General features: G+C 43.8%; 4 protein-coding genes across 4 annotated transcripts in view; all 4 read left to right on the top strand.

Moving 5' to 3' along the window:
- LOC310747764 (vomeronasal type-2 receptor 26-like) overlaps positions 1–24,596 on the top strand; it is a 66,980-nt gene that overhangs the window by 15,155 nt on the left and 27,229 nt on the right. Inside the window, exons 4-5 of the mRNA XM_083582859.1 lie at positions 9,558–9,683; positions 11,159–11,231. Of these exons, the coding sequence (XP_083438985.1) occupies positions 9,558–9,683; positions 11,159–11,231 (199 nt within the window). The remainder of the gene's footprint in view (positions 1–9,557; positions 9,684–11,158; positions 11,232–24,596) is intronic.
- LOC310747914 (vomeronasal type-2 receptor 26-like) overlaps positions 1,069–24,596 on the top strand; it is a 29,887-nt gene continuing 6,359 nt past the window's right edge. Inside the window, exons 1-2 of the mRNA XM_083583317.1 lie at positions 1,069–1,471; positions 23,763–24,388. The gene's annotated coding sequence lies outside the window, so the exon portion shown is untranslated. The remainder of the gene's footprint in view (positions 1,472–23,762; positions 24,389–24,596) is intronic.
- LOC310748670 (vomeronasal type-2 receptor 26-like) lies at positions 1,310–8,606 on the top strand (the record flags this gene model as incomplete). The annotated part of the gene is made up of 4 exons (XM_083584518.1): positions 1,310–1,471; positions 2,395–3,249; positions 5,626–5,752; positions 7,705–8,606. 4 exons carry the CDS (start codon positions 1,310–1,312, stop codon positions 8,604–8,606), a joined length of 2,046 nt encoding a protein of 681 aa, XP_083440644.1.
- On the top strand, positions 11,334–17,257 carry LOC310747769 (vomeronasal type-2 receptor 26-like). The gene is made up of 5 exons (XM_083582873.1): positions 11,334–11,450; positions 12,556–13,413; positions 14,914–15,141; positions 15,934–16,060; positions 16,344–17,257. Exons 1-5 carry the CDS (start codon positions 11,373–11,375, stop codon positions 17,237–17,239), a joined length of 2,187 nt encoding a protein of 728 aa, XP_083438999.1. The 5' UTR covers positions 11,334–11,372; the 3' UTR covers positions 17,240–17,257.

Below are 24,596 nucleotides of genomic sequence, written 5' to 3'. Positions count from 1 at the left end.
TTACCATGTGGGCTGATAAATACATCCTATTTATTTTCTGTATGGGGATTTATTACTTATAGGGATAGGTGCAAAATATTCTGCTCCCCAGAACATAGGATCAGTCTTAAACTTAACCCTCCCCACCACCTGAATTTTAACATCTAAAATGATCAAGACAGAAAATAAATTTCTTGTCAAGCCTGTAGGAACGAGATGGATTATCTAGGATCCAGCTTTGAAACAAAGAAAGAGCAGTCTTCCAGTGAGATATGACATGATGTTCTGGGTGGTGTGTTTCTCTCCCACCCCCAAGCTCCCCCACCCCATTTTCCAGAGCAGTGCTTAAGAGAGAGGAGGAGCCATGGCCACAACCAGTCACATGGGTGTCATAATCTAGAGAGACCACCATTCGGATGTCAACAGGAAATGGGTGAGTAGCCAGTAGGATCCATTGGTCTACCTAGCTCAGGCCTGTCTACACAGAGTAGCAGTGGCTCTCCAGGATTTCAGACAGGGGTGTGCCCCAGCCCCACCTGTATGCTAAGCAGATGCTCTACCATTGGGTTTTACAGAATCTTCAAATAAAAAGTACACAGAGTAATTCTCAAAACATTGCAGGCAACAGAAGGTTGTCGGGTATCGGGGGCAATAGCTTCATTGATGCATGGGAGGTGAGCCTCCAGAAACCTGCAAAGGGCAACAAACTACAAGAAGGAAGGAGCTGGAGGGAATGACTCCTAGTTTTAGTTGTCTCTACAAAAAGGCACAGAGTATGGGAAACAAGGAAGATGAATTGGCGCTTTTATTACAGAACGGCAAATATGACCTAGAAGGCGAGTAGGCATTGCCTCTGGATTCAAGATTGGAGGATTGGGTTAACAAATGAATTTCAGTAGGGACAAATGTAAGGTTCTGCACTTAGGCAGGAAGTACCAACTTCACAAATATAAGCTGAAGGACACCTGGCTTACTAGGATCTAGCCATCTTAGTGGTACTCAAGCTTCACTTGAGTCAAAGGTGTGATACAGTTTTTGGTGTGTGTGTTTAAACCAAATTCTTTATTGGTTTAATTAAATCTGCCTGTAAGCTGCCTCGTTGCTCCCTAGCACAGAAAGGCAGGGAACCTAAGTTTCCTTAAACAGATTGACAAAAAATGGTACACAGCAAAACGCTTTGATGTCCAACTCTCATTGCAGTGTTGTACCAAAATACTATCAGCAAATTCTGGCCTTGGTGTTTGCAGTCAAGGAAATCAACAAGAATTCCAATCTATTACCTAATGTCACATTAGGATTCCACATCTTTGATAGTTACTTCAGTGAAAGGATGACCTACTGGGCCACTTTGGAGCTACTCTCTACACACTATAGATTTGTACCCAACTACCAGTGTGACAAACAGAAAAACCTGAGGGCCGTCATTGGGGGACTTGACTTTGAGATTTCCCTCCACATGGCAGCCATCTTAGGTGTCTACAAGATTCCCCAGGTAAGAGACAAACATGGTGATTTCCCCTCATTCTTCTTTCCTCTGTCCTGTTGAGAAAAGTTTTGCATTCCATAATAGCCCCCTTGACAATTTCAGATTGTATTCAATAAAAGCTTTCATCCGCCTTCATCCATTTCCCAACGTGTGCATGTTCTTCAAAGGGTATGAATGGAACATTTTGCTTATACACTTATACACACCTACTCTATGTATGCGAACAGCTTGGTCTGCTGGCCTCAGGTAGACTCCAACCAGGATGAATTACGGAGGCTGCTCATCAGTCGCTTGTATAGTACCTTATTTAATTTGACCTGGAGAGTTTGGGGCTGTCACTGCTGCCGTCAACAGCTCACTGGTTATCCACCTAGTTAAATCAGAGACACAGAGAGAGCTTTTATATTCTTTTACTTTAATTCACAGGAAGACATAAAAGTACACTCTTGAGCTGCCACCAAACCAGCCATTGCTTCCTAGAAATCAGACCCCTCCTGCTGCCTATGGTGGCTGCTAAGAACAATGCTCTTTTGGGTTCTGCAGAGCATGTCTGGTCCTTCTGGAAGAAGGAGGCCCTGACAAACTCTGCTGAGAGAGAATGTCACTTGGCTGCTGTACGGTTTCTAAGAAATCTGACTCCTGTCTTTGTTCATTGCTACCTTGCTCCGGTTCTTCATCACCTATTATTTCCCAGGTCCTTTTTCTTCTCGAGTGTGACCCATCTCAAACCACCACACCATACTCTCCCCCCTTCCTTCTTTCTGGTAGCTTCTTGGGGTGCTGCTTTCCACCACTCCTCCTCATCTGCCCATTCCCTGACGGGCTTACTGAGACAGTGGGTCCAAAGCGAAATGGTTTCGTCATTGCAATCCACACATAACCAATGTTTCTACTGCATTAATGGGAAATAAGTGTCTGTTTCCTTCTAGCTCACTTATGGCTCCTTTGCCTTAGAGGATGCTGGTCAAAGCCAATCCACTTCCTTCTATCGGATGGTGCCCAATGAAGCCCATCAGTACACAGGGATTGTTGAGTTACTTCTGCACTTTGGATGGACGTGGGTTGGGTTGTTCGCATTGGATAGTGAGAGTGGAGAGAAGTTTATGGAAATCCTGCAAACTCTGTTTTTCCAGAGAGGCATTTGCTTGGCCTTTTCAGAGAGAACCCCAAAAGGCTCATATTTTGAAGAGTATTATGACATGATTCCCCAGTGGCTCCAAGCCTATCATGATATTGCAGAAAGCAAAGCCAGTGCTGTCGTTGTCTATGGAGAAGCCAAGTCCTTCTGTTTTTTGCAACTATGGTTAGCAGTAGGTGGTGCAGAAAATGTGACATCTATGGAGAAGGTATGGATTATGAGTGCTCATCTGGATTTCTCAGCAGTGGCCTTTCAGATGAGCCAGGGTATGCAACCATTTCATGGCTCCATATGCTTCACAGTGCACTCAAATGAGGTGCAAGGATTCAAGACCCTTCTTCGCTCCCTCAATCCTTTCATGGCAGGTGAAGATGGTTTTCTTCAGCAGTTCTGGCTGCAGACATTCTATTGTTTCTTTTCAAAGTCCAGTACTGAGTTCAGTGAACCCTGCACTGGACAGGAGAAGCTGGACAGCCTCCCCTCGTCTGGCTTTGAGATGGGCATGACTGGCCACAGCTACAGCATCTACAATGCCGTCTATGCTGTGGCACATGCCCTACATGATGCCATATACAGATCCAGGGCAAAAGACAGAGGAAGTGTGAGAAGATGGAGACCGCAGCTTCAGAAATTGCAGCCTTGGAAGGTAATGGTTCTTTTTTTGTTGTTGTATATATTTTAATTATCATATCATTTTATATTGTTGATAAAACAAAGACAAACTGTCAGGGAACTGCCATCGGCTCAGGGGCGAGAGGGGAAAAGCCAAATGGATTACAGAGAGCCCCCAAAGATTGTGGGAAGCAGCACTTCCTCAGCGGAGGAAGGTAGCCACGCCTCTAGTGGAGAGGAGATGCAGGGCTCGGAGGAGGCGAGGCAGTGCCAGGACACCTTGCCTGAGCAAAGCAGGGAGGAGAGAGGTCTCCCGTTACCCACGCCTTCCTTGCGCAGTAGGCTTCCGCGCAGAGAGGGGAGGCGCAGACTGGGCGTCAAGAAACTACTCTGCTGGGCAAGGTTTAAGGACCGCCCACTCTCAGATTCTGCCAGTGTATGAGCAAGACACGGAATAGAGGCGCTCTGCTTTCCAAAGGTTTTTATCACCGATAAGCTTTAAAACAGACTATTGCAGCATATTGCCTGATTGCTCTTGAGCAACCAACCTATACCTCTAACAACAACATTATTAACAACAGACAAAAATTGAAAAATTTGAAATAACCAAACTGTAAAATAGGCAGGTAGGATGTGTAGTTGCATGTTGAAGCTGCTGAAGAAAGCATATAGTATTTTGCTAGAATGGGAAACAAAAGATGAGGAGGTCAAATCGGTCATGATCAAATGGGCACAAGATAGAGGACATAATATACAATTTGAGGACTGGGGAAAATTGTGGAAAGTAAATTTGAAATTTACAGATTGTTCTCTTTTGAAAGAAAATTATATGAAAATAATGTATAGATGGTATATTACACCAGTACAGATAGCAAAAGTGTATAAAACCGGGTCAAAAAGAAGGTACTTTTTATCACATGTGGTGGGAATGTAGAGAAGTTTAAAAACAATGGGAAATGATATACAATGAATTGAAAAAAAATGTTTAAAATGACATTTGTAAAAAAAAACCCAGAAGCATTTTTGTTAGGGATTGTAGGACAAGACCTGCCAAGAAAAACCAAGAACTTATTTATGTATGCTACAACAGTAGCAAGAGTCTTGATAGCACAAGGATGGAAGAATGAGGAAATCTCAACGAAAGAACAGTGGCAAGAAAAATTGATGAGCTATGCGGAGTTGGCTAAATTGACATACAAACTGTGGGATAAGGACAACTGTGACTTTAAGGAAGAATGGGAACTTTTTACAAATTATCTAAAAAGACAACAAAATGAACTGGACCCCTTGGCAGGTTTTGAAGAAACATACACAAATTTATTGGTTGATAACATGATAGATCTTGGAAGAGGCAATGGCACTTTAAAAGGCGATGCTGAACATAAGATAAGTTTGAGTTTTAAACAATTGTCCTTTTTCTGCCATCTCGATGCAGCTCCACCCATTTCTTAGGAGTGTCTCATTTAACAACAGTGCGGGAGAAGAAGTGTCTTTTAGTGAGAACAGGGAATTAGAAGCTGGATTCGATATTACCAACTTGGTCACTTTCCCAAATAACTCCTTCATCAGAATGAAGGTTGGATGGATGAATTTGGATGCTCCCCCAGGAAAAGAGTTTTCCATCAATGAAGACAAAATGGTGTGGCACAGGAGTTTTCAACAGGTGGGGAATATTTCAGCAAATCACAACCTAGAAGTGTCCTAAATTAATGTCATTGTGGCATGGTTGGGGTTTGGATCCTGTATACTTTTGCACTTACTTCTTATGCAGGCTTGCACAAATGTAGTGAAGCTATCAACTAGATAGGGATGTTATATTTTGTTCTAGTGCTAAAGAGAATTATTTAAAGTTTTGGAGATGAGCTGAGTGGTATCTAAGTCTAACCTGCAGAAAACCTCTTTAGAAAGCAGGCAAGGGGAGCTGGGCCTGCCGATAGACAGGCCGACTTCAGGAGAAAACACTTGGCTGGTAAGGGATAATAATGTTAAAACATGAATGGATCAGAAATTGTACAGCTTCTTTCTTAAATTACACTTAGTCATCTAAGACTGTTCCTTTTAACTGCAGGTTAAAACTCTGGTAAGTTTGCAAAAATGTATTTTTCCAAGCAATTTGGTCATTAAAGTTACTATTCATATCTAATCTCTCCCTTTCAAAAAATATTCTTGTTGAAATGGCCATAACTTCAACTGGGATATAAGGACATATTTAGTCACATTAGTAACAGATGCCATTATTGCTCTTAGTCTGCAGTAAAATGCATTTGCATTCAAAATATTCTTAGTATTCAGTGTGCCATTTCTACAATTCACTTAATTGCTCGTAGCCCAGAAAATGGAATTCAGCTTTTCCAAAAGCCAATCATTTTCTGTGCACTTAACTGCTTTCATACTTAATTCAAATTGGCAGGTGCCACCCCCCTCCCTTTGCAACAAAAAATGCCCTCCTGGTTCCAGCAGAAAGAAGAAGGAGGGGGAGAAATTCTGCTGCTATGACTGTGCCCAATGCCCTGAAGGCAAGATTTCATTTCAGAATGGTATGAGGCACTATATACATGTCGTATTTTTTTGCTCTCAGCTGTGCAGTTCCTCACCACAATCAGCCAGTGATCAGGTTTGCAAAGGGACACAGCACTTGGAAACAGACCCAACCATCAACTAATCACCAGGGCTTGCAAAGTGCAATTTTACCTGCCCTACTCCTAACATCCTAGGTGTGATTTGTCCTAAAAAGCATGATGGGCAAGAGGTGTTAGTTTCTGTTTCCTCGCTGAGCAGCTACTTGGAGTCACAGGACTGTTTACATTCCACAGAGTCCAGATACTGTTGGATTCTCACGGGAAAGGGAGACGGGATGTGACGTTACTGGTTTCCTGTTTCCTTTGTTCTTTCGTTTCCTTTATTCAGTTGCTCTCTGCGCTCATAGAGAGGAGATGTGTTTTTCTTTGCTCTCTGCATAGCTTAGCAATAAAGTATAGCAATGTAGCCCATACCTGCCTCATCCTTCCGTTGTGGACTTTGTTGTTTTAATGCTCTGCTGGGCTCAAAGGAAGATGAGCCTTATCAGCTCGGACAACCGGAGCTGAAATTTCAATAAGAGGTTCCCTAGCACTAGATTGCCTGGACAGCGATGGGGGCGGGGGAGTGGAGATTTGTTCTGCCAATGCACCTGTTGAGCACAGGTCTCCCACTGCCCTGCCCTGCCCCCTCACCATCCAGCTAAGCAGCAGAGATCTTGCAGTCAGGAAGGGAGCTCTAGGCCATGCCCTCCCATGCAGCTCACTCCTGAGGAACAACTCTAGTACAGCCAGGTTGTGTATATATTATAAAAATGGAATAAATTTTGATGATATGCACTGTCCAGACTCTTTATGTTCAAAACAGTTTGACTTTCATAATCACATAACTGAGAAGAACATATCTACAACCTCATACTTATTTCACTTGGTTCTTTATAGTGAGTAAAAGTTTCTCCTTATTAACATCTTGGGATCCTCTTTTCAGCAGTCATTCTCTCTCTCTCTCTCTCTCTCTCTCTCACACACACACACACACACACACACACACACACGTGAAAAAACAGTTACTCAAATAGCAGTCACAACAGAATGGAATGCCTCTCTCATGTGATTCACAGTCAGCCAATCAAACGAGAGAACTACTGCTAAAGGAAAACACAGAAACATCAATTCAACATAAGCAAACATTCCCATTTCAGGAAATTAAACCATTATCCTTAATAGATGAGACCCTTACTGCTTGTAGTATCAGTAGCTCTCATATACAGACCCCTCACCTGCGATATCCCCCTCAGACAGACATGTCTCAGGAGGCCCTGACCCAGCTCACTGGATCCCTCCCTGGCATTTTCAGCTAGCAACTCCTCAAACCTCTCCCTCCTTTCATCTTGATCCAACCACCCCTCCAGGACATGTTCTCAGTGCTCATGAAAGTAAGAAGCAGCAATACTCTGCTGTCAGGAGGGGGCTGCAGAGCACCAACCTCCCACACCAACCACTCCTGTGTCTGGCTAGGGACACCTCTCATACATCCAAGTTGAGGTACTGCACAAGTAAAGGTAAAGGTAAAGGGACCCCTGACCATTAGGTCCAGTCGTGGCCGACTCTGGGGTTGCGGCACTCATCTCGCTTTACTGGCCGAAGGAGCCAGTGTACAGCTTCTGGGTCATGTGGCCAGCATGACTAAGCTGCTTCTGGCGAACCAGAGCAGCACACGGAAACACTGTTTACCTTCCTGCTGGAGCGGTACCTATTTATCTACTTGCACTTTGATGTGCTTTCGAACTGCTAGGTTGGCAGGAGCAGGGACCTAGCAACGGGAGCTCACCCCATTGCAGGGATTCGAACCGCCAACCTTCTGATTGGCAAGTCCTAGGCTCTGTGGTGTAACCCACAGCCCATGTCCCACTGCACAAGTAGCTGCCCTCAAATACACTTGACTAACATTCAATTTTTTGTTTCCCCCCCAGACATGAATGACTGTGTCGGATGCTCAGAAGGTCACTATCCAAACAAAGACCAAACACAATGTATTCCAAAGACAATAAGCTTCTTGACGTTTGAAGAACCTTTGGGGATGAGCTTAGCTTTCCTCTCTGCCTTTTTCTCACTGCTCACAATATTGGTCCTAGTCATTTTCATTACACATCAGAACACACCACTCGTCAGGGCCAACAACCGGAATCTGACTTACATGCTCCTCACCTCTCTTCTGCTCTGCTTTCTTTGCCCCTTCATCTTCATCAGCCCCCCGAGCACAGTGACTTGCCTTCTTCGACAAGTGACTTTTGGTATCATTTTCACAGTGACTGTTTCTTGTGTGTTGGCCAAAACCATCACTGTGGTTCTGGCCTTTGGGGCCACCAAACCAGGATCCAGAATGAGGAAATGGGTGGGGAAAAGAATGGCAAGCACCACTGTGCTTTCTTGTTCCCTTATCCAAATTGGTATTTGTGCTGTGTGGTTAGGAACCTCTCCACCTTTCCCCAATTCTGACTTGCACTCTGTAAAGGACAAAATAATACTAGACTGTAATGAAGGGTCAGTTGTCATGTTTTACTGTGTCTTGGGCTACATGGGCTTCCTTGCCTTTGTCAGTTTTGTTGTGGCCTTTTTAGCCCGGAAACTGCCTGACAGCTTTAATGAGGCCAAATTCATCACCTTCAGCATGTTGTTGTTTTGTAGTGTTTGGGTCTCCTTTGTTCCAGTGTACCTGAGCACCAAGGGGAAATACATGGTGGCTGTGGAGATCTTCTCCATCTTGGCCTCCAGTGCTGGCTTATTAGGTTTCATCTTTTCCCCCAAATGCTACATCATTGTGTTGCGGCCTGATCTGAATGACAAACAGCAGTTAATAAGGAGGAAACTGTAGTATATCCCACTGCCAGTCTTTTCTTTCAGACTACTCTATAGTTAATATTCATATGCTCTCCATCACACAGTTATTTTGTATTAATTGCTTTGTACCATTTTTGTTGTCAGTGGTGTCCTCTTTGAGATATTAGACCATTAAAGCCTAGGAATTATCCATATACTGAAACTACAAATTGGCACTGCTACAGGTGCCACATTCATTTCACAATAGATACGCCCCTGTATAAACCTTCCTACTTTCAAACCGAACCTGCCTTCCCCTAGTTTGTTTTGGTGTAATAGTCAATAAGCTAAAAAAGGGAGGTTCATGCAGGAAGGTTTAGAGGACAGATAATGCATATTCTATGGTCACATGAAGAATTCCTTCTCTGAAAAAAGTCAGGCTCACTGTTCTGTTCTTTTTTTATTCTTTGTAGTTTACTTTGTGTGCCCTTTGTGTGTCATCTCAGGAATTGACAGAGATGGCTTTTCATGAAACATCACAAAACATGTTTTTCTCCATTCTTCCGATCTTCCTGGCAATAACAGCACCTAGTTATTATCTCATTGGTAATTATCACACTTGTCATCACTGAATCTCCTTTGGATAAGGTCCTCATAGATTTCGAGAGAATACTAGTCAAAGTCTAGTAATAAAAAATCCCTTCCTGCCATTTCAAACAGTGGGGAGGGCAGAGGAAGAGGAAGGATTTTCTTTTTTCACTTGGAGAGTTGTAAGACAGTCTTTTAATCTGTGGATTGGTGGAATGACATGGCATTTGTGTGAGGGCAAAAGATTCTAGTGAGGTTGGTTCTGAAGCGAACAGGCATGTTCTCGATGGAAGTAAAGGTGTGTGACTAGAAGGAACATTTGCCTCAGCATGCTGCTGATTATTGTGTCCATTCTCTCCTTTCTGACACATGTGATGTGCAAACATAACCAACGTTGCACCACCAATCATCTGCTCAGCATTCCACATGAATTCTATCAGCCTGGTGACTTTATAATTGGTGGACTTGCTTCTCATATCTTTGGCTCTTTTGCTAAAGAAGACTTCAGAGAAATCCTTATCACCCATCAAGTCCGTACTTTCTTGTTAGTAGTAATCAAGTACACATCAACAAATCATTTGATTCTGATTCCCCAATGCTAAACATAAATTTCGGTAGGATTCCCCCCCCCCCCCGTCAGAGGTAGGAATAAGAGTTAGGTGCTAAACTAAGGAGTTAGCTTAGAGGAAAGGAAACGATGATCTGAAACTGCTAGTAAGATGAGATAGCTTGGACTTGCTGATCAGTTCTGTTCCCCCATTTCCTTCCTCCTCTTCACAATTCTCTTCCAGGCAGTGCTTCATTAGAGGAGCAAAGGTTTAGTCTTACTTGGAAATCTGAGCTTCCGATGTGGAAGCCCTTCTTGAAATGAGGGGCTTCTGAATGCACTGAAGAGCCAAAGAAGTAAGAGAAGCAGAGTCCCCAAACAGGTGCAAACACCAGAGTCACTTTCAGATGACTTGTTTATTTAGCATTCATCCATATTAAACAGTGTTGGCTTTTTAATGAGCACTCATTCTGATTTGCTTGTGTGGAGCTTCAATGATGTGTGAAGCTTGCATTGTCCCACACTTCGCACTGAATTTCCTCATAGGTGTTAGAATCACAACCCAAAACATTGGCAACCTGGAAGCACCCTCGGAGAAGTAATCAACATCCAACTGTTGAAAGCTTCCAGTACCCATCACCAGGCAGGAGGGGAGATATAGGGGATGGGGGAGGTGACAGGATACTCCCCAAAGTGCAAGTGGTAAAATAGCTCTCTGGCTTCACTTTGAGTTCTTGAGAGAGGCTTGCTTTGACCCCACAGTGTGTTATGGTGAGGGATGGGGAGAGAAATAGAAATCGCACGTGTTTCTATGCTCTCCACAGCACCATCTTGATTTCAGAGGTAAGGGTGCATGTTGGAGATAAAGTGAGGTGCCCTTCTCAGGTCTGAACATTAAACCAATCCTGAGAAGAGTTTTGGGTGAGGAATCTAACAAATGTAAACAAATTATGCACAGCTCTGATGAGGTAAAGAGTGGCAGCCAATTCAGTAGACACTCTTGTAAGAGCAGCCACACTACAGAATAGAAATAGGTTACCAAGGGGTAGGATGTTAGAGAAAAGGTGTGAACCCTTCCCTGGTCTAAATATTAAACCAAGCCTGAGAAGAGTTTCTGGTGAGGAATCTTAAAAGCTCATCTTGCCTTTGAAGTAGGGTTTTTAGAGCACCATTTGTTCTCCTCCAAGCTGGGCTATGACAAACACACATGGCACCCCAAATTGAAAATATGTCAAGTTGAAAATGTTTCACGGATCTAGAAATGTTGGTTACTATCCTACCTCTCTCTCCTCATTTTCAAACGAATCTGAACCAACAAAAGAGTTCTCTGCTAAGATTGATACAAAGCTCTTAAAGGGGGAGCATCCTAAGCAGCAGATAGTATTGGAGGAGCAGCAGCATTCTAGCCTAGGAGCAATTTTCCCATGGCTTGCATATCTCTCAGTTATACATCATAAAATTATCCATTACAGTATTATGCCTAAGAACTATCAGCATATTCTGGCTTTGGTGTTTGCGGTCAAGGAGATCAATGAGAACCCCACAATCTTGCCTAATATCACCTTGGGATTCCACATCTATGACAGTTACACCAATAATAGGATGACCTATCGGGCCATTCTGGACCTTATTTCCATGCAGCCCAGATATGTACCCAACTACAGGTGCGGAATTGAAAAAAATCTGATGGCTGTCATTGGGGGACTTGACTTTGGAACATCCGTCTACATAGCAACCATATTGGGTGTCTACAAGATTCCCCAGGTAAAATACTGATTTGGGCACTTCTCAGCTCACTTGTTATTATCTTTCCTAACCAGTGTTCGGCATTTCTGTGCGCTGCTCTGGTTCGCCAGAAGCGGCTTAGTCCTGCTGGCCACATGACCCGGAAGCTGTACGCCGGCTCCCTCGGCCTATAAAGCAAGATGAGCGCCACAACCCCACAGTTGGTCATGACAGGACCTAATGGTCAGAGGTCCTTTTACCCTTTACCTTTAACCAGTGTTCACCAAGTGTTCGCAATAGCTCAGCCCAGGCACCTCTCAGTTGGGCACCATTGCCATTCTATGAGAACATAGTTCAGAAGTTCATGGTGGGCTCCAGCACCTCTTTTTCTAGAAAAATAGCACTGGGTTTTAAAGACGTAATTTAATAGTAAGTCACTTTAGGAGGATTTCTATATTTAAAGGATTTAGATATAAAAAAATATAAATAGCTAAAATATTTTTTTTTATAAGTTTGCCTTGTATCTGAAAGTAAACATGATTGGTGCCTGGTGAGCAATAAATGAGTTGCTGTGACCAAAAGGTTGTCTCTGATGTCACCTTTTACACCTTCCATGAGGAGGAAAGAGAGAGAATAGCCTCCGCCAGGGCCGTCCCTTCCATTGTATCAAGTGAACAACCATATCAGGCCGTTCTGTTAGGGGTCACATATCAGTGGTGGTTGAGACAAGACACATGACTGTAGTTCTGGAGGCTGCAGTTCAGCCATGGAAACGTCAGATGTTTCCAAACCAACCTATCTCTATCCAGGCAAGCAAGAGGCAGTATTACTGTTCAGAGGCACATATTGTACTAGCCAAGTACATGAACTGGAGGAGGGTGTGGCACAGGATGAGTGAGGCATGTGTCCTGGGGGCAAGCTCTGTAGAGTATCCCGAGGGCAACATAAGGCTCTCATCCTTCTACAATCCAGTGTCTATGACTCTTTCTTGGATGTTGGGGCTATGTCTGCAACACAGCCTCTCCTGGTTCCTTTCTCGGGAAATGCAATTTTCTCTCCCACTCTTTTTGACAGAACAGACACTACATATGAGTTCCTTCTACTACATCCATGAACCAATTTATATTTCTTCATTTCCTTTCAGCTCAGTTATGGCTCCTTTGCTCCACAGAACACAGATCAAAGCCGACACACTCCCTTCTACCGGATGGTGCCCAGCGATGATCATCAGTACACTGGGATTGTTGAGTTACTTGTCCACTTTTCATGGACGTGGGTAGGATTACTTGCGGTCAATAATGAGAGTGGAGAGAAGTGTATGCAGACTCTGCAACCTCTGCTTTCCAGGAAACATGTTTGCTTAGCCTTCTTCGAGAGAACTTCCCAAGCTAGTTATGAGTATAATAACGTTCATTTACTGTATCTCCAAGTGAATCAAGTGATTGTGAAGAGCAAAGCCAGTGCTGTTATTTTATGCGGGGTTTCTGCATCCATACTTGTCTTGCAAGAAATGTTAGCACAATGGGAAGGGGGAAATGTGGCTGGGACACCTATGAGGAAAGTGTGGATTCTGACTGCTCAGCTCGATTTCATAGGAATCACTTATCCAACAAGATGGGATATGCAAGTCTTCCAAGGTTCCATCTCCTTTACAGTTCATTCAAATGAGGTGCAAAGATTCAGAGCCTTTCTTCAGCTCCTAAACCCCTTTGAGGAAAATGGAGATGGTTTTCTCAAGCAGTTCTGGACCCTGGTTTTTCGCTGTTTATTTCCAAACTCCAACATGGAGGAGAAGCCCAATAGAAGCTGCACTGGAGAGGAGAAGCTGGAGGATCTCCCTTCATCTGATTTTGAGATGAGCATGACTGCCCACAGCTACAGTGTCTATAATGCTGTCTATGCCATGGCACATGCTTTACATAACACATTGTTGTACAGGTCCAAGCAGAGGGCAGCGATGGAAGGAGAGATGCAGGAGCTTCGGAAGCTGCAAGCTTGGCAGGTACTGACTACCATTTGACATGGGCAGGATCATGATGTCCAGGGGTATGTGCAACAGTGCCCTGAAAATTAGTATAGATAACCATACAGCATTTCTCTCATTCAACTTCAGTCTCTTCTATTATTAATTCCTTCCTTCTCTGCAATAAATGCTCAGTGTGGCTCTTTTGCATTTTCCCTATAGAGAATTTGAGAAATAAATTTGATGGTTTTTCCAAGACACAATATATTGGAAGTGACTGTCTAAGTCAGGCTTCCTCAACCTTGGCCCTCCATATGTTTTTGGCCTAGAACTCCAATGATCCCTAGCTAGCAGGACCAGTGGTCAGGGATGATGGGAACTGTAGTCTCAAAACATCTGGAGGGCTGAGGTTGTGGGCGAGATCCCATCTCTCCTCATTGCCCATGGTGTCTGCCAGAACTGCAAAGCCATTGCAGACAGGGATTTGAAAAGAGAAGATATCATTTGCCAGGAAATAGACCTCATTCTCTGATCGTTTATGTAGGAATTAAACACTAGTTCCTATTTACAGAGTTATGTGGAAGAGAGCTTGGGTTGTTTGACCCTTTAAGTAGTTCCCTTTCCCCTCCTATAAAAACTATGCAATGGACTCTCTTTTACATTTTAAACAGAGAATAACTTTTATTCAGTGTGCTTGCACGGGTTAGATTAAATATACCAAACAGGCAGGTGTTCCTTATGTTACCAATACATCTGACATAGATTTGAACCTAAGACAAAAACTGCTACAGACTGACTAACTCTGAGACAGGAAGCAGCATAACAGAACATAACTGCTGCTCTGTTAAGACTGTTCATAACTGCCATAATTGTACCAACTGAAATAAGTGCCTCTGGCACAGGACATCACAGAGTTCTCTAGCCCTTGTGAGCATTAAGCCTTTCCTTAGCATTTTGGATGCTTTCATCTCACAGTTTAGGGGCTGGGGGAGTGAGGTCCTCCATTGCTCTTTCCATTTTACAAGCTCTCATCCCCTTACGCTGCTATTGGGGGCCTTTAAGACACTTATTGGTTACCTGGAAAAGTCCTACCAAGCCAGCAATTCCGGTGGCTTCTCCAATTAATCTGTGGTTCTTCCGACCAGGGAGAGGGGGGGGAAGGAGAAAGTTGTAGCCACCAGTGTTTCTTGTAGTGAAGTGGGCAACAATGAATTCAGTGCCTTTGATGATGAATTTGTTGTGCAAGACGGTCCAGAGTGGAATGGCAAGATGTTATTGAGACTTTTTGGGGCTACTGCATCTGTAATCAAAAGCTTCCACCCTGTGGCTTCAGCCCTTGTAATTGTTTCTTGTTCAGCAGGGAACTATGTGCTTTAGCTTATTTAAAAGGTCTAGAAACCACCCTTCAAAAGATTTAAAGCTCTAGTCTGAGCTTTAAAATCCCTGCCATTTACAGGCAGACTCTGCCCCAAACTGAGTTCAGTAAGGAGTGACATTCGGGCTTTAATTCATTGCTCCTTTGTTTCCCTTTCAATGCAGCTTCACCCCTTTCTTAGGAGTGTCTCATTTAACAACAGTGCTGGAGAAAAAGTATCTTTTGGTGAAAACAGGGAATTAGAAACGGGATTTGATATTACGAACTTGGTCATTTTCCCAAATAACTCCTATGTGAGAATCAAGGTTGGGAGGATAGATCTGGAGGCTCCCCCAGGAAAGCAATTTTCCATTCATGAGGACAAAATGGTGTGGCATAAAAGTTTTCTCCAGGTGAGGAATGACAGCAATGTCCATGAGATGTGTGTAAACAAAATATTATTGCATTGCAGATCATGAGTCTAGAGTGTTCCTAGCAAAGTGTGGTACATATCTTGAAGCACATGTGGAACATGGACTCCTTATTTTGCTTTTGTTTTCTTTTAATAGAAGGTTAGGACCTGTTACCCGTTTGGGTTCAGCATTGTTTTGATCAAATCATAATGAGAAATTTGCACGTTTTCTAGGCATTCATACTACACCCGATTGCTCCTTGTCTTTGGCATGAAGATATGAAGAAAGCTTTTAAAAGGAGTCAGCTGAAGCCTCTTTTCAGTTGGGAAATGTGATAATAACACATTGTTCTAAATCCCAGAGATGCTTCTAAGCATGTTCAGACATGTGTGTTAGACTGCTCCTTACACCCCCCTACTCAGCACAGGAAGATCAGAGGGGGAACAAGTACACCAAGGATGTCTCTGGACATTGGGTGCAGGGCTGGTGAATATTCACCCACTCCTCAATTTGAGCCCCCGTGCATTTTTTGTAGTGCCTGAAGGAGGCTCAAAAGAAAGCCATTTTAAGCACCTCCCAACCCCCTAATTGTGGATAGTGGTATTTTTCAGCCTGAGTTGGTTCTAAGGAGGTCATTCGCACCTCTTAGTCAATACTAAAATCCCACTGCGCATACAATACTGAGAATGCTTGGAATGCCATGCGTTCCTAATTGTAGCTGAGATCATGGGAGCCAAAGAGCCTATACAGCTATATGTGCTAAACTGTTCCCATGCTTATTCCAACGGGCAGGTTCCACCCCATTCTGTGTGTAGCCCAAGTTGCCCTCCTGGATACAGAAAGAAAAAGAAGGAGGGGGAGAAATTCTGCTGCTATGATTGTGCTCCATGTCCCCAAGGAAGGATAGCTTCCCAGAAGGGTAAGAGACACAACTCTCCCCCCTTCCTCCCCTCAGATACAGTGGCCAGGCCATCCCGATCCAAATACCTCCACAGTTGACATACCAGATGAAGCTGGTAAGAGGCACCAGTAGCTACACATGCTAGTTGGCTTGGGGTTCAAACACATTGCATTGTATCTGGTTTGTTGGGAAATACCTAAGATATTTCCGATTTCATCCTAAGGGGTCCATATTGGAGGAATTTGTAGTTGCTCTTTAAGACATGATGAGTCTGCATCTAATCTTTTCTTTTTGACTTCAGACATGAATGACTGTATTGGATGCTCAGAAGATCACTACCCAAACAAGGACCAAACACAATGCATTCCAAAGACAATCAGCTTCCTGACTTTTGGAGAACCACTTGGGATGTCCATAGCATTTCTCTCTCTCCTTTTCTTTCTGCTCACACTTTTGGTCCTAGTAATCTTTGCTAAGCATCAAGACACACCCCTCGTCAGGGCCAACAATCGAGATCTGACCTACACTCTCCTCACCTCTCTCCTGCTCTGCTTTCTCTGCCCCTTCATCTTCCTCAGCCAACCAGAAAGAGTGACCTGCCTTGTCCGACAAATGACTTTTGGTGTCGTTTTCACTGTGACTGTTTCTTGTGTGTTGGCTAAAACGGTCACCGTTGTTTTGGCCTTTGTGGCCACCAAACCAGGTTCCAGAATGAGGAAATGGGTAGGGAAAAGACTGGCAAGTGCCATTGTGTTGACTTGTACTATTATCCAAGCTGGTATTTGCACGGTGTGGCTGGGAACCTCTCCCCCATTTCCCCATTTTGACAAGCATTATTTGACGGGAGAAATTATTCTGGAATGTAATGAAGGGTCAGCTGCCATGTTTTACTGTGTCTTGGGCTACATGGGCCTCCTGGCCACTGTCAGTTTTGTTGTAGCATTTTTAGCCAGGAAACTGCCTGACAGCTTTAATGAGGCCAAATTTATCACCTTCAGCATGTTGTTGTTTTGTAGTGTTTGGATCTCCTTTGTTCCGGTCTACCTGAGCTCCAAGGGAAAACACATGGTGGCTGTGGAGATCTTCTCCATCTTGGCCTCCAGTGCTGGCTTAATGGGTTCCATCTTTGCCCCCAAATGCTACATTATTATGCTGAGGCCTGACCTAAACATCAGAGAGCAATTAATGAGAAACTGAATTAGATTTTTTTTAGAGGCGGGGCATTTAAAACGAACCAACCAAGCGACCCAGCAACAAACCAACCAACAAACCAACCCATTTTCTTCCCTTTCTTCATGGTTCCCCAGGTTTGTTGTGTTGTGGTTGATACTTCACAAATGGTACCGGAACATTGTTGTCCTTTCACAAACGATCTCAGGCTACAGTTTTACAATTAATTGGCAATAATATCCATGGAAGTTACTGCAGTTCACTACATGTATATGGGATTGCAGTTTTAATAAAATATTCTAGTATACATTGTATACACAATATTTACTCACAATATATTTGTATTACCCAACATTTAGCAAGAGGACATTTATTTCAAAGTGACGTTCACAAATGTTTGTTCTATTTCCAAATCCTTTTCCTCAGCCATGAGGCCAGGTCACTATGACAACATAAAGACATTGTATGAGCTACATGAAAATGCTATCAATAAAATACAACACATACATACCCCTTGTATTTTACCTTATTTTACCATATCTTATTCTTATAATATATCTAGTCATATGGTATACGCGTAATAAAAAATCAAAGGAATTGAGATCAACATTTTGTTTTGATCCACCATGTGTTCAGAATATTTGTACATGCAGCTCTCTGTGTGTATGGAGGAGTACTTGCAGAAGAGCCAGGACAGAAATTCCCTCAAATTCCCTACCTCAATACCCTTTGTGTCTCAAACTCTGCTCTTGAATGCACTTTCCTCTTCACAAAGCAGCATGTGAGAAAAGAGGGTTTAGGTGAAATCACAAGGGCAGTCTTTGCCCTGGGCACAGTTTTTTCCAGGGCATGTTTTGTTTCTCACACCACCCATTCCAGCCCTGTTCTGCTTTGCAGGTCCGATCCCACATCCCAGCCCCTGAAAGCAGCGTGGGCCTGGCAGGGCGTCAGGGGGATGTAATGGGCATGTGCCCTTCCTGCTGCATCCTCCTCATGTCACCCACCCAGCCTGTCATGGATGCTTTAGTTGTGACCCCTGCATTCCAGGGGGTTGAGCTTGATGACCTTTGGGGGCCCCTTCCAATTCTACAATTTTGTGTTTATTTAGGTGACTATATAAGGGCCTTAAAAAGGCCTGCAGACATGGCCCATGCTCTGTGAAGAGGAAAATGCATTCAAGAGCAGAGTTTGAGACACAAAGGGTATTGTGAGCTCGGCCATGACTCTCGGATTCCAAGGATGCAGCCCTAGACTTCAGACCACAGGCATATAAGGGAGGCAAAATTTAAAACAAAACTTGAGGTAGGGAATTTATCTCCTGGCTCTTCTTCAACTACTTCTTCATTCACAGAGAGAGCTGCATGTACAATTCTGAGCTCAGAATAGGTATATGTGGCATCTCTCACTCTCTCTGGGAAGAGGGGTATTTCCCTCCTTTTCATTTTCTACTCATAGCATAGGGATACTATCTCCTGATCCACCACATTTGTAATGCCATAAAAAAGAAAAGAAATGAGATTGGTCTGGTATGAGAAGAAATCTCATTTCTTTTCTTTTTTATGGCATTACAAATGTGGTGGATCAGGAGAATGCTGTGGTCATAGTCTATTTTGAGCTCAGTCAGGCTTTTCTTAAAGTCCCCCATGATATTTTCATGAGGAAGCTGGTAAAATGTGAGCTGAACATGTGCAGAGGAGGGCAGCCAAGAAGATGATGGGTGGGAAACCAAGCCTTATGAGCAATGGTTGAGGGAGCTGGGTATGCTTAGCCTGCAAAAAGGAGACTGAGAGGAGATATGATACTCATCTTCAAATATCTCAAGGGCTGTCAGATGGAAGATGCAGCAAGCTTGTCTCTTGCTACAGAGAGTAGGACCCAAAACAATGGATTCAAGTTACAAGGAAAGATGGAGGTGGAGTTTCTGGGCATCTCCACACTTTGTTCTGTGAAATTGGTGGTTTTTTGTGTCCACAAGAGTTCCTTAGTTTTCCAATTGTGCCCTTGGGCTCCCAAAGGTGGGGACCACATCTCAGGGTGGGGTAGAACCATCTGATTTTTTTTTATGCACATATCAAGTTCAATAAACAAATAAAATGAAATTATATCAAGGAGTCAGCAGCAAAATCATTACCCAAGTTCTGGGGTAACAGAAAAGAGTGACCACAGGGTACTTTGCTATTTCTTCTTTATTAACTGCTGTTTGTCATTTAGATCAGGCCGCAACACAATGATGTAGCATTTGGGGGAAAAGATGGAACCCAGTAAACCAGCACTGGAGACTAAGATGGAGAAGATCTCCACAGCCACCATGTGTTTTCCCTTGGAGCTCAGGTAGACCGGAACAAAGGAGATCCAAACACTACAAAACAACAACATGCTGAAGGTGATGAATTTGGCCTCATTAAAGCTGTCATGCAGTTTCCTGGCTAAAAATGCTACAACAAAACTGACAATGGCCAGGAGGCCAATGTAGCCCAAGACACAGTAAAACATGGCAGCTGATCCTTCATTACATTCCAGAATAATTTCTCCCAGCATGTGAGAAAAGAGGGTTTAGCTGAAATCACAAGGGTAGTCATTGCCCTGGGCACAGTTTTTTCCAGGGCATGTTTTGCTTCTCACACCACCCATTCCAGCCCTGTTCTACTTAGCAAGTCCGATCCCACATCCCAGCCCCTGAAAGCAGCATGGGGCTGGCAGGGCGTCAGGAGGATGTAGTGGGCATTTGCCCTTCCTGCTGCATCCTCCTCATGTCACCCACCCAACCTGTCACGGATGCTTTAGTTGTGATCCCTGCATTGCAGGGGGTCGAACTTGATGACCTTTGGGGGCTTTTTTCAATTCTACAATTTTTTGATTATTAAGTGAATATATATAGGGGTCCTAAAAAGGCCTGAAGACAGGGCCCAACGGACTGTATGTCCATCATCACAGCCATGCCTTGAAGTCACTCAGAGTCTGCTCACAATTGTTCCTTTCCAGTCAAACTCTACCAGTGGCTAGAATTCATCTTGGCCCCATGGGTTTACTTGCCCCATGCCTGGCCTCACATAACACCAGCTGATGGACATGTGAATGTGGTTTGGACCATGAGCCCAATGGAGAGGCTTGGTTGGCCTAACTGCTGCAGGTCAGAGGTCCTTGTTGATTCCCAGCAAGGAGCTTTCTCTACCTGTGTAGACTCTCTTGAGTGATTGACAACTTTTAGGGTTCTGGATTGTGTAAGAAAGCACATTAAGTAGAGAAAGCTGCAGAGGCTCTCTTCTGAGAACCCAGTAGGTGATGAAACTGGCAGCAGGGATGCAATGAAGGGGAAGGGGCAACAGGCTTATTCCTGCTCCCCCCTCATTACAATGCCTTGAAAACACCTGAAGGAGGCTGCTGAGGGATTATTTTGTGTGGATCATTGTCTCTGCTACTTCCAATGGACCAGCTGAGGCAAAGGGATCATTATTCTCTCCCCTGTTATTATCAATTACATGGTAATAATCTGCTTCTGATTAGACCTCCATAGACTTCCAGGAATCCAGTCTAAAAAGAATTAAAACCCTCTCTGCCATCCCCAGCAAATGCTAAGGTGCTGCTGACTCGTTTAGTGAGCTTTCCCCTGGAGTTGGATCCTAGGTCTTGGGAATTTAGCTGGTGCATTCGGAGAGTGCCATTTAAGGCAAGCTGCTGTACTGAGGCTGTTTCTAATGCCAATGCTGATTAGCTGTAAACAGGGAAATCTCTGTCCAGGAAAGTGTTTTGTTCCTAGTATGGCAGTGTTGATGGTGTTAATCTTCTCGCTGCCTCAAATGGCGAATCTGTCAAATGTCAGTCGGAGCATCAGTCACCTCCATATCCCACACAAGTACTATCAGCCAGGTGACCTTATCATTGGTGCACTTGCTTCTCACATCGTGTCCTCTGTTGACTATGAAACCTTCATACAATGGCCATCCATCCATCAGATTCTTAATTCATTGTAAGTATTGCAAATTTGCAATTCCCATGTCATATTAATTCCTAAGTTACCATGTGGGCTCAGAAATACATACTATTTATTTTCGCTATGGGCATTTATAACTTATAGGGAGGGGTGCAAAATATCCCCCCACCGAACATAGGATCAATCTTAAACTTAACCCTCCCCACCACCTGAATTTTAACATCTAAAATGATCAAGACAGACAATAAATTTTTCATCAAGCCTGTAGGAACGATGTGAATTGTCTAGGATACAGCGTGGAAGCAACGAAAAAGGAATCTTGCAGTGAGATACCACATTATGTTCTGGGTGGTGTGTTTCTTTCTCACCCCCAAGATCCCCCACCTCATTTTCCAGAGCAGTGCTTAAGGGAGAGGAGGAGCCATAACCACAACCAGTCACATGGGTGTCATAATCTAGAGAGACCACCATTCGGATGTCAAGAGGAAATGGGTGAATGGCCAGTAGGAACCATTGGTCTACCTAGCTCAGGCCTGTCTACACAGAGTAGCAGTGGCTCCCCAGGATTTCAGACAGGGGTCTGCCCCAGCTCCACCTGTATGCTAAGCAGATGCTCTACCATTGGGTTTTACAGAATCTTCACAGAAAAAGTACACAGAGGAATTGTCAAAACATTACAGGCAACAGAAGGTTGCCTGGTATTGGGGGCAATAGCTTCATTGATGCATGGGAAACTGAGGTGGGGCTCCAGAAACCTGCAAAAGGGCAACAAACTACAAGAAGCAGCTGGAGGGAATGACTCCTAGTTTCAGTTGTCTCTACTGAAAGGCACAGGGTATGGGAAACAAGCAAGATGAATTGGAGCTTTTAATGCAGGAAGTACCAACTTCACAAATATAAGTTGAAGGACACATGGCTTACTAGGATCTCGCCATCTTAGTGGAATTCAAGCTTCACTTGAGTGAACAGTGTGATGCAGTTTTTGGTGTCTGTGTATTTAAAACAAATTCTTTATTGGTTTAATTAAATCTGCCTGTAAGCTGCCTTGTTGCTCCCTAGCACAGAAAGACATGGAACCTAAGTTTCTTTAAACAGTTTGACCAAAAATGGTACACAGCAAAACGCTTTGATGTCCAACTCTCATTGCAGTGTTGTACCAAAATACTATCAGCAAATTCTGGCCTTGGTGTTTGCAGTCAAGGAAATCAACAAGAATTCCAATCTATTACCTAATGTCACATTAGGATTCCACATCTTTGATAGTTACTTCAGTGAAAGGATGACCTACTGGGCCACTTTGGAGTTGCTCTGTACACACTACAGATTCGTACCCAACTACCAGTGTGACAAACAGAAATATCTGATGGCTGTCATTGGGGGACTTGACTTTGAGGTTTCCCTCTACATGGCAGCCATCTTAGGTGTCTACAAGATTCCCCAGGTAAGAGTCAAACATGGTGACTCATTCTTCTTTCCTCTGTCCTGTTGAGAAAAGTTTTGCATTCCATCATAGCCCTCTTGACAATTTCAAATTGTATTCAATAAAAGCTTTCATCCGTCTTCATCCATTTCCCAACGTGTGTATATTCTTCAGAAGGTAGGAATGGAACATTTTGAAGATACAGTTGTACACACCGTCTATGTATGCGAACAGCTTGGTCTGCTGGCCTCAGGTAGACTCCAACCAGGATGAATTATGGAGGCTCATCAGTCGCTTGTACATTACCTTAATTGATTTGACCTGGGTAATTTGGGGCTGTCAGGGGTACCGTCAACAGGTCACCGGCTTTCTACCTAGTGAAATCAGAGGAGCAGACAGAGCTTTTCAATGGTTTCATTTTAATCCACAGGAAGACAGAAAGACGTGAATGTATGCTCTCACCCTTGAGCTAATATTGCTCAGATTTCCACTCCACCCTGCACTGAAAATTTCTGCCTAGAAATCAGACGCCTCTTGCTTCCTATGGTGGCTGCTAAGAACAATTCTCTTTTGGGTTCTGCAGAGCATGTCTGGTCCTTGTGGTAGGAGGGGGCTCTGACAAACTCTCTTGAGAGAGAATGTCACTTGGCTGCTGTACTGTTTCTAAGAAATCTGACTCCTGTCTTTTTTCATTGCTACCTTGCTCTAGTTCTTCATCACTTATTATTTCCCAGGTCCTTTTTCCTTCTTGGGTGTGACCTGTCTCAAACCACCACACCATACTCTCCCCCCTTCCTTCTTTCTGGAAGGTTCTTAGGGTGCTCCTCTCCACCACTCCTCCTCATCTGCCCTTTCCCTGACGGGCTTACTAAGACAGCGGGTCCAAAGCACAATGGTTTCATCATTGCTATCCACACATAAGCAATGTTTCTACTGCATTAATGGGAATTAAGTATCCATTTCCTTCCAGCTCACTTATGGCTCCTTTGCCCCAGAGGATGCTGGTCAAAGCCAATCCACTCCCTTCTACCGGATGGTGCCCAATGAAGCCCATCAGTACACTGGGATTGTCGAGTTACTTCTGCACTTTGGAGGGACGTGGGTTGGGTTGCTCGCTGCGGATAGTGAGAGTGGAGAGAAATTTATGGAAATCCTGCAAACTCGGCTTTTTCAGAGAGGTATTTGCTTGGCCTTTTCAGAGAGAACTCCAAAAGGCTCATATTTTGAAGAGTATTATCACATGATTCCCCAGTGGCTCCAAGCCTATCTTGCTATTGCGGAAAGCAAAGCCAATGCTGTCGTTGTCTATGGAGAAGCCAAGTCCTTGTGTTTTTTGCAACTATGGCTAGCGGCAGGGGGTGCAGAAAACGTGACATCTATGGAGAAGGTATGGATTATGACTGCTCATCTGGATTTCTCAGCACTGGCCTTTCAAATGAGCCAGGATATGCAACCATTTCATGGCTCCATATGCTTCACAGTGCACTCAAAGGAGGTGCAAGGATTCAAGACCCTTCTTCGCTCCCTCAATCCTTTCATGGCAGGTGAAGATGGTTTTCTTCAGCAGTTCTGGCTGCAGACGTTCTATTGTTTCTTTTCAAAATCCAGTACTGAGTTCAGTGAACCCTGCACTGGACAGGAGAAGCTGGACAGCCTCCCCTCGTCTGGCTTTGAGATGAGCATGACTGGCCACAGCTACAGCATCTACAATGCCGTCTATGTTGTGGCACATGCTCTACATGATGCCATGTACAGATCCAGGGCAAAAGACAGAGGAATTGTGAGAAGATGGAGACCGCAGCTTCAGAAATTGCATCCTTGGCAGGTAATGGTTCTTTTTTTTTTTTGGTATATCTTTTAATTATTATTTCATTTTATATTGTTGATAAAGCAAAGATAACGCAATTTTAACAACAGTCAAAAATTGAAAGAAGAATACCCAAACTGAAAAATAGGCAGGTAGGATGTGTAGTGCACGTGAGTTAAATAAAGACTTTAAAGTCCAAATTAAGCCCGATTGTATCAGATCACCA

The sequence above is a fragment of the Podarcis filfolensis genome, assembly GCF_964270895.1.
Source record: "Podarcis filfolensis genome assembly, chromosome: 13".
NCBI classification, from domain to species: domain Eukaryota; kingdom Metazoa; phylum Chordata; class Lepidosauria; order Squamata; family Lacertidae; genus Podarcis; species Podarcis filfolensis.
This window is presented reverse-complemented; position numbering and strand designations above follow the sequence as displayed.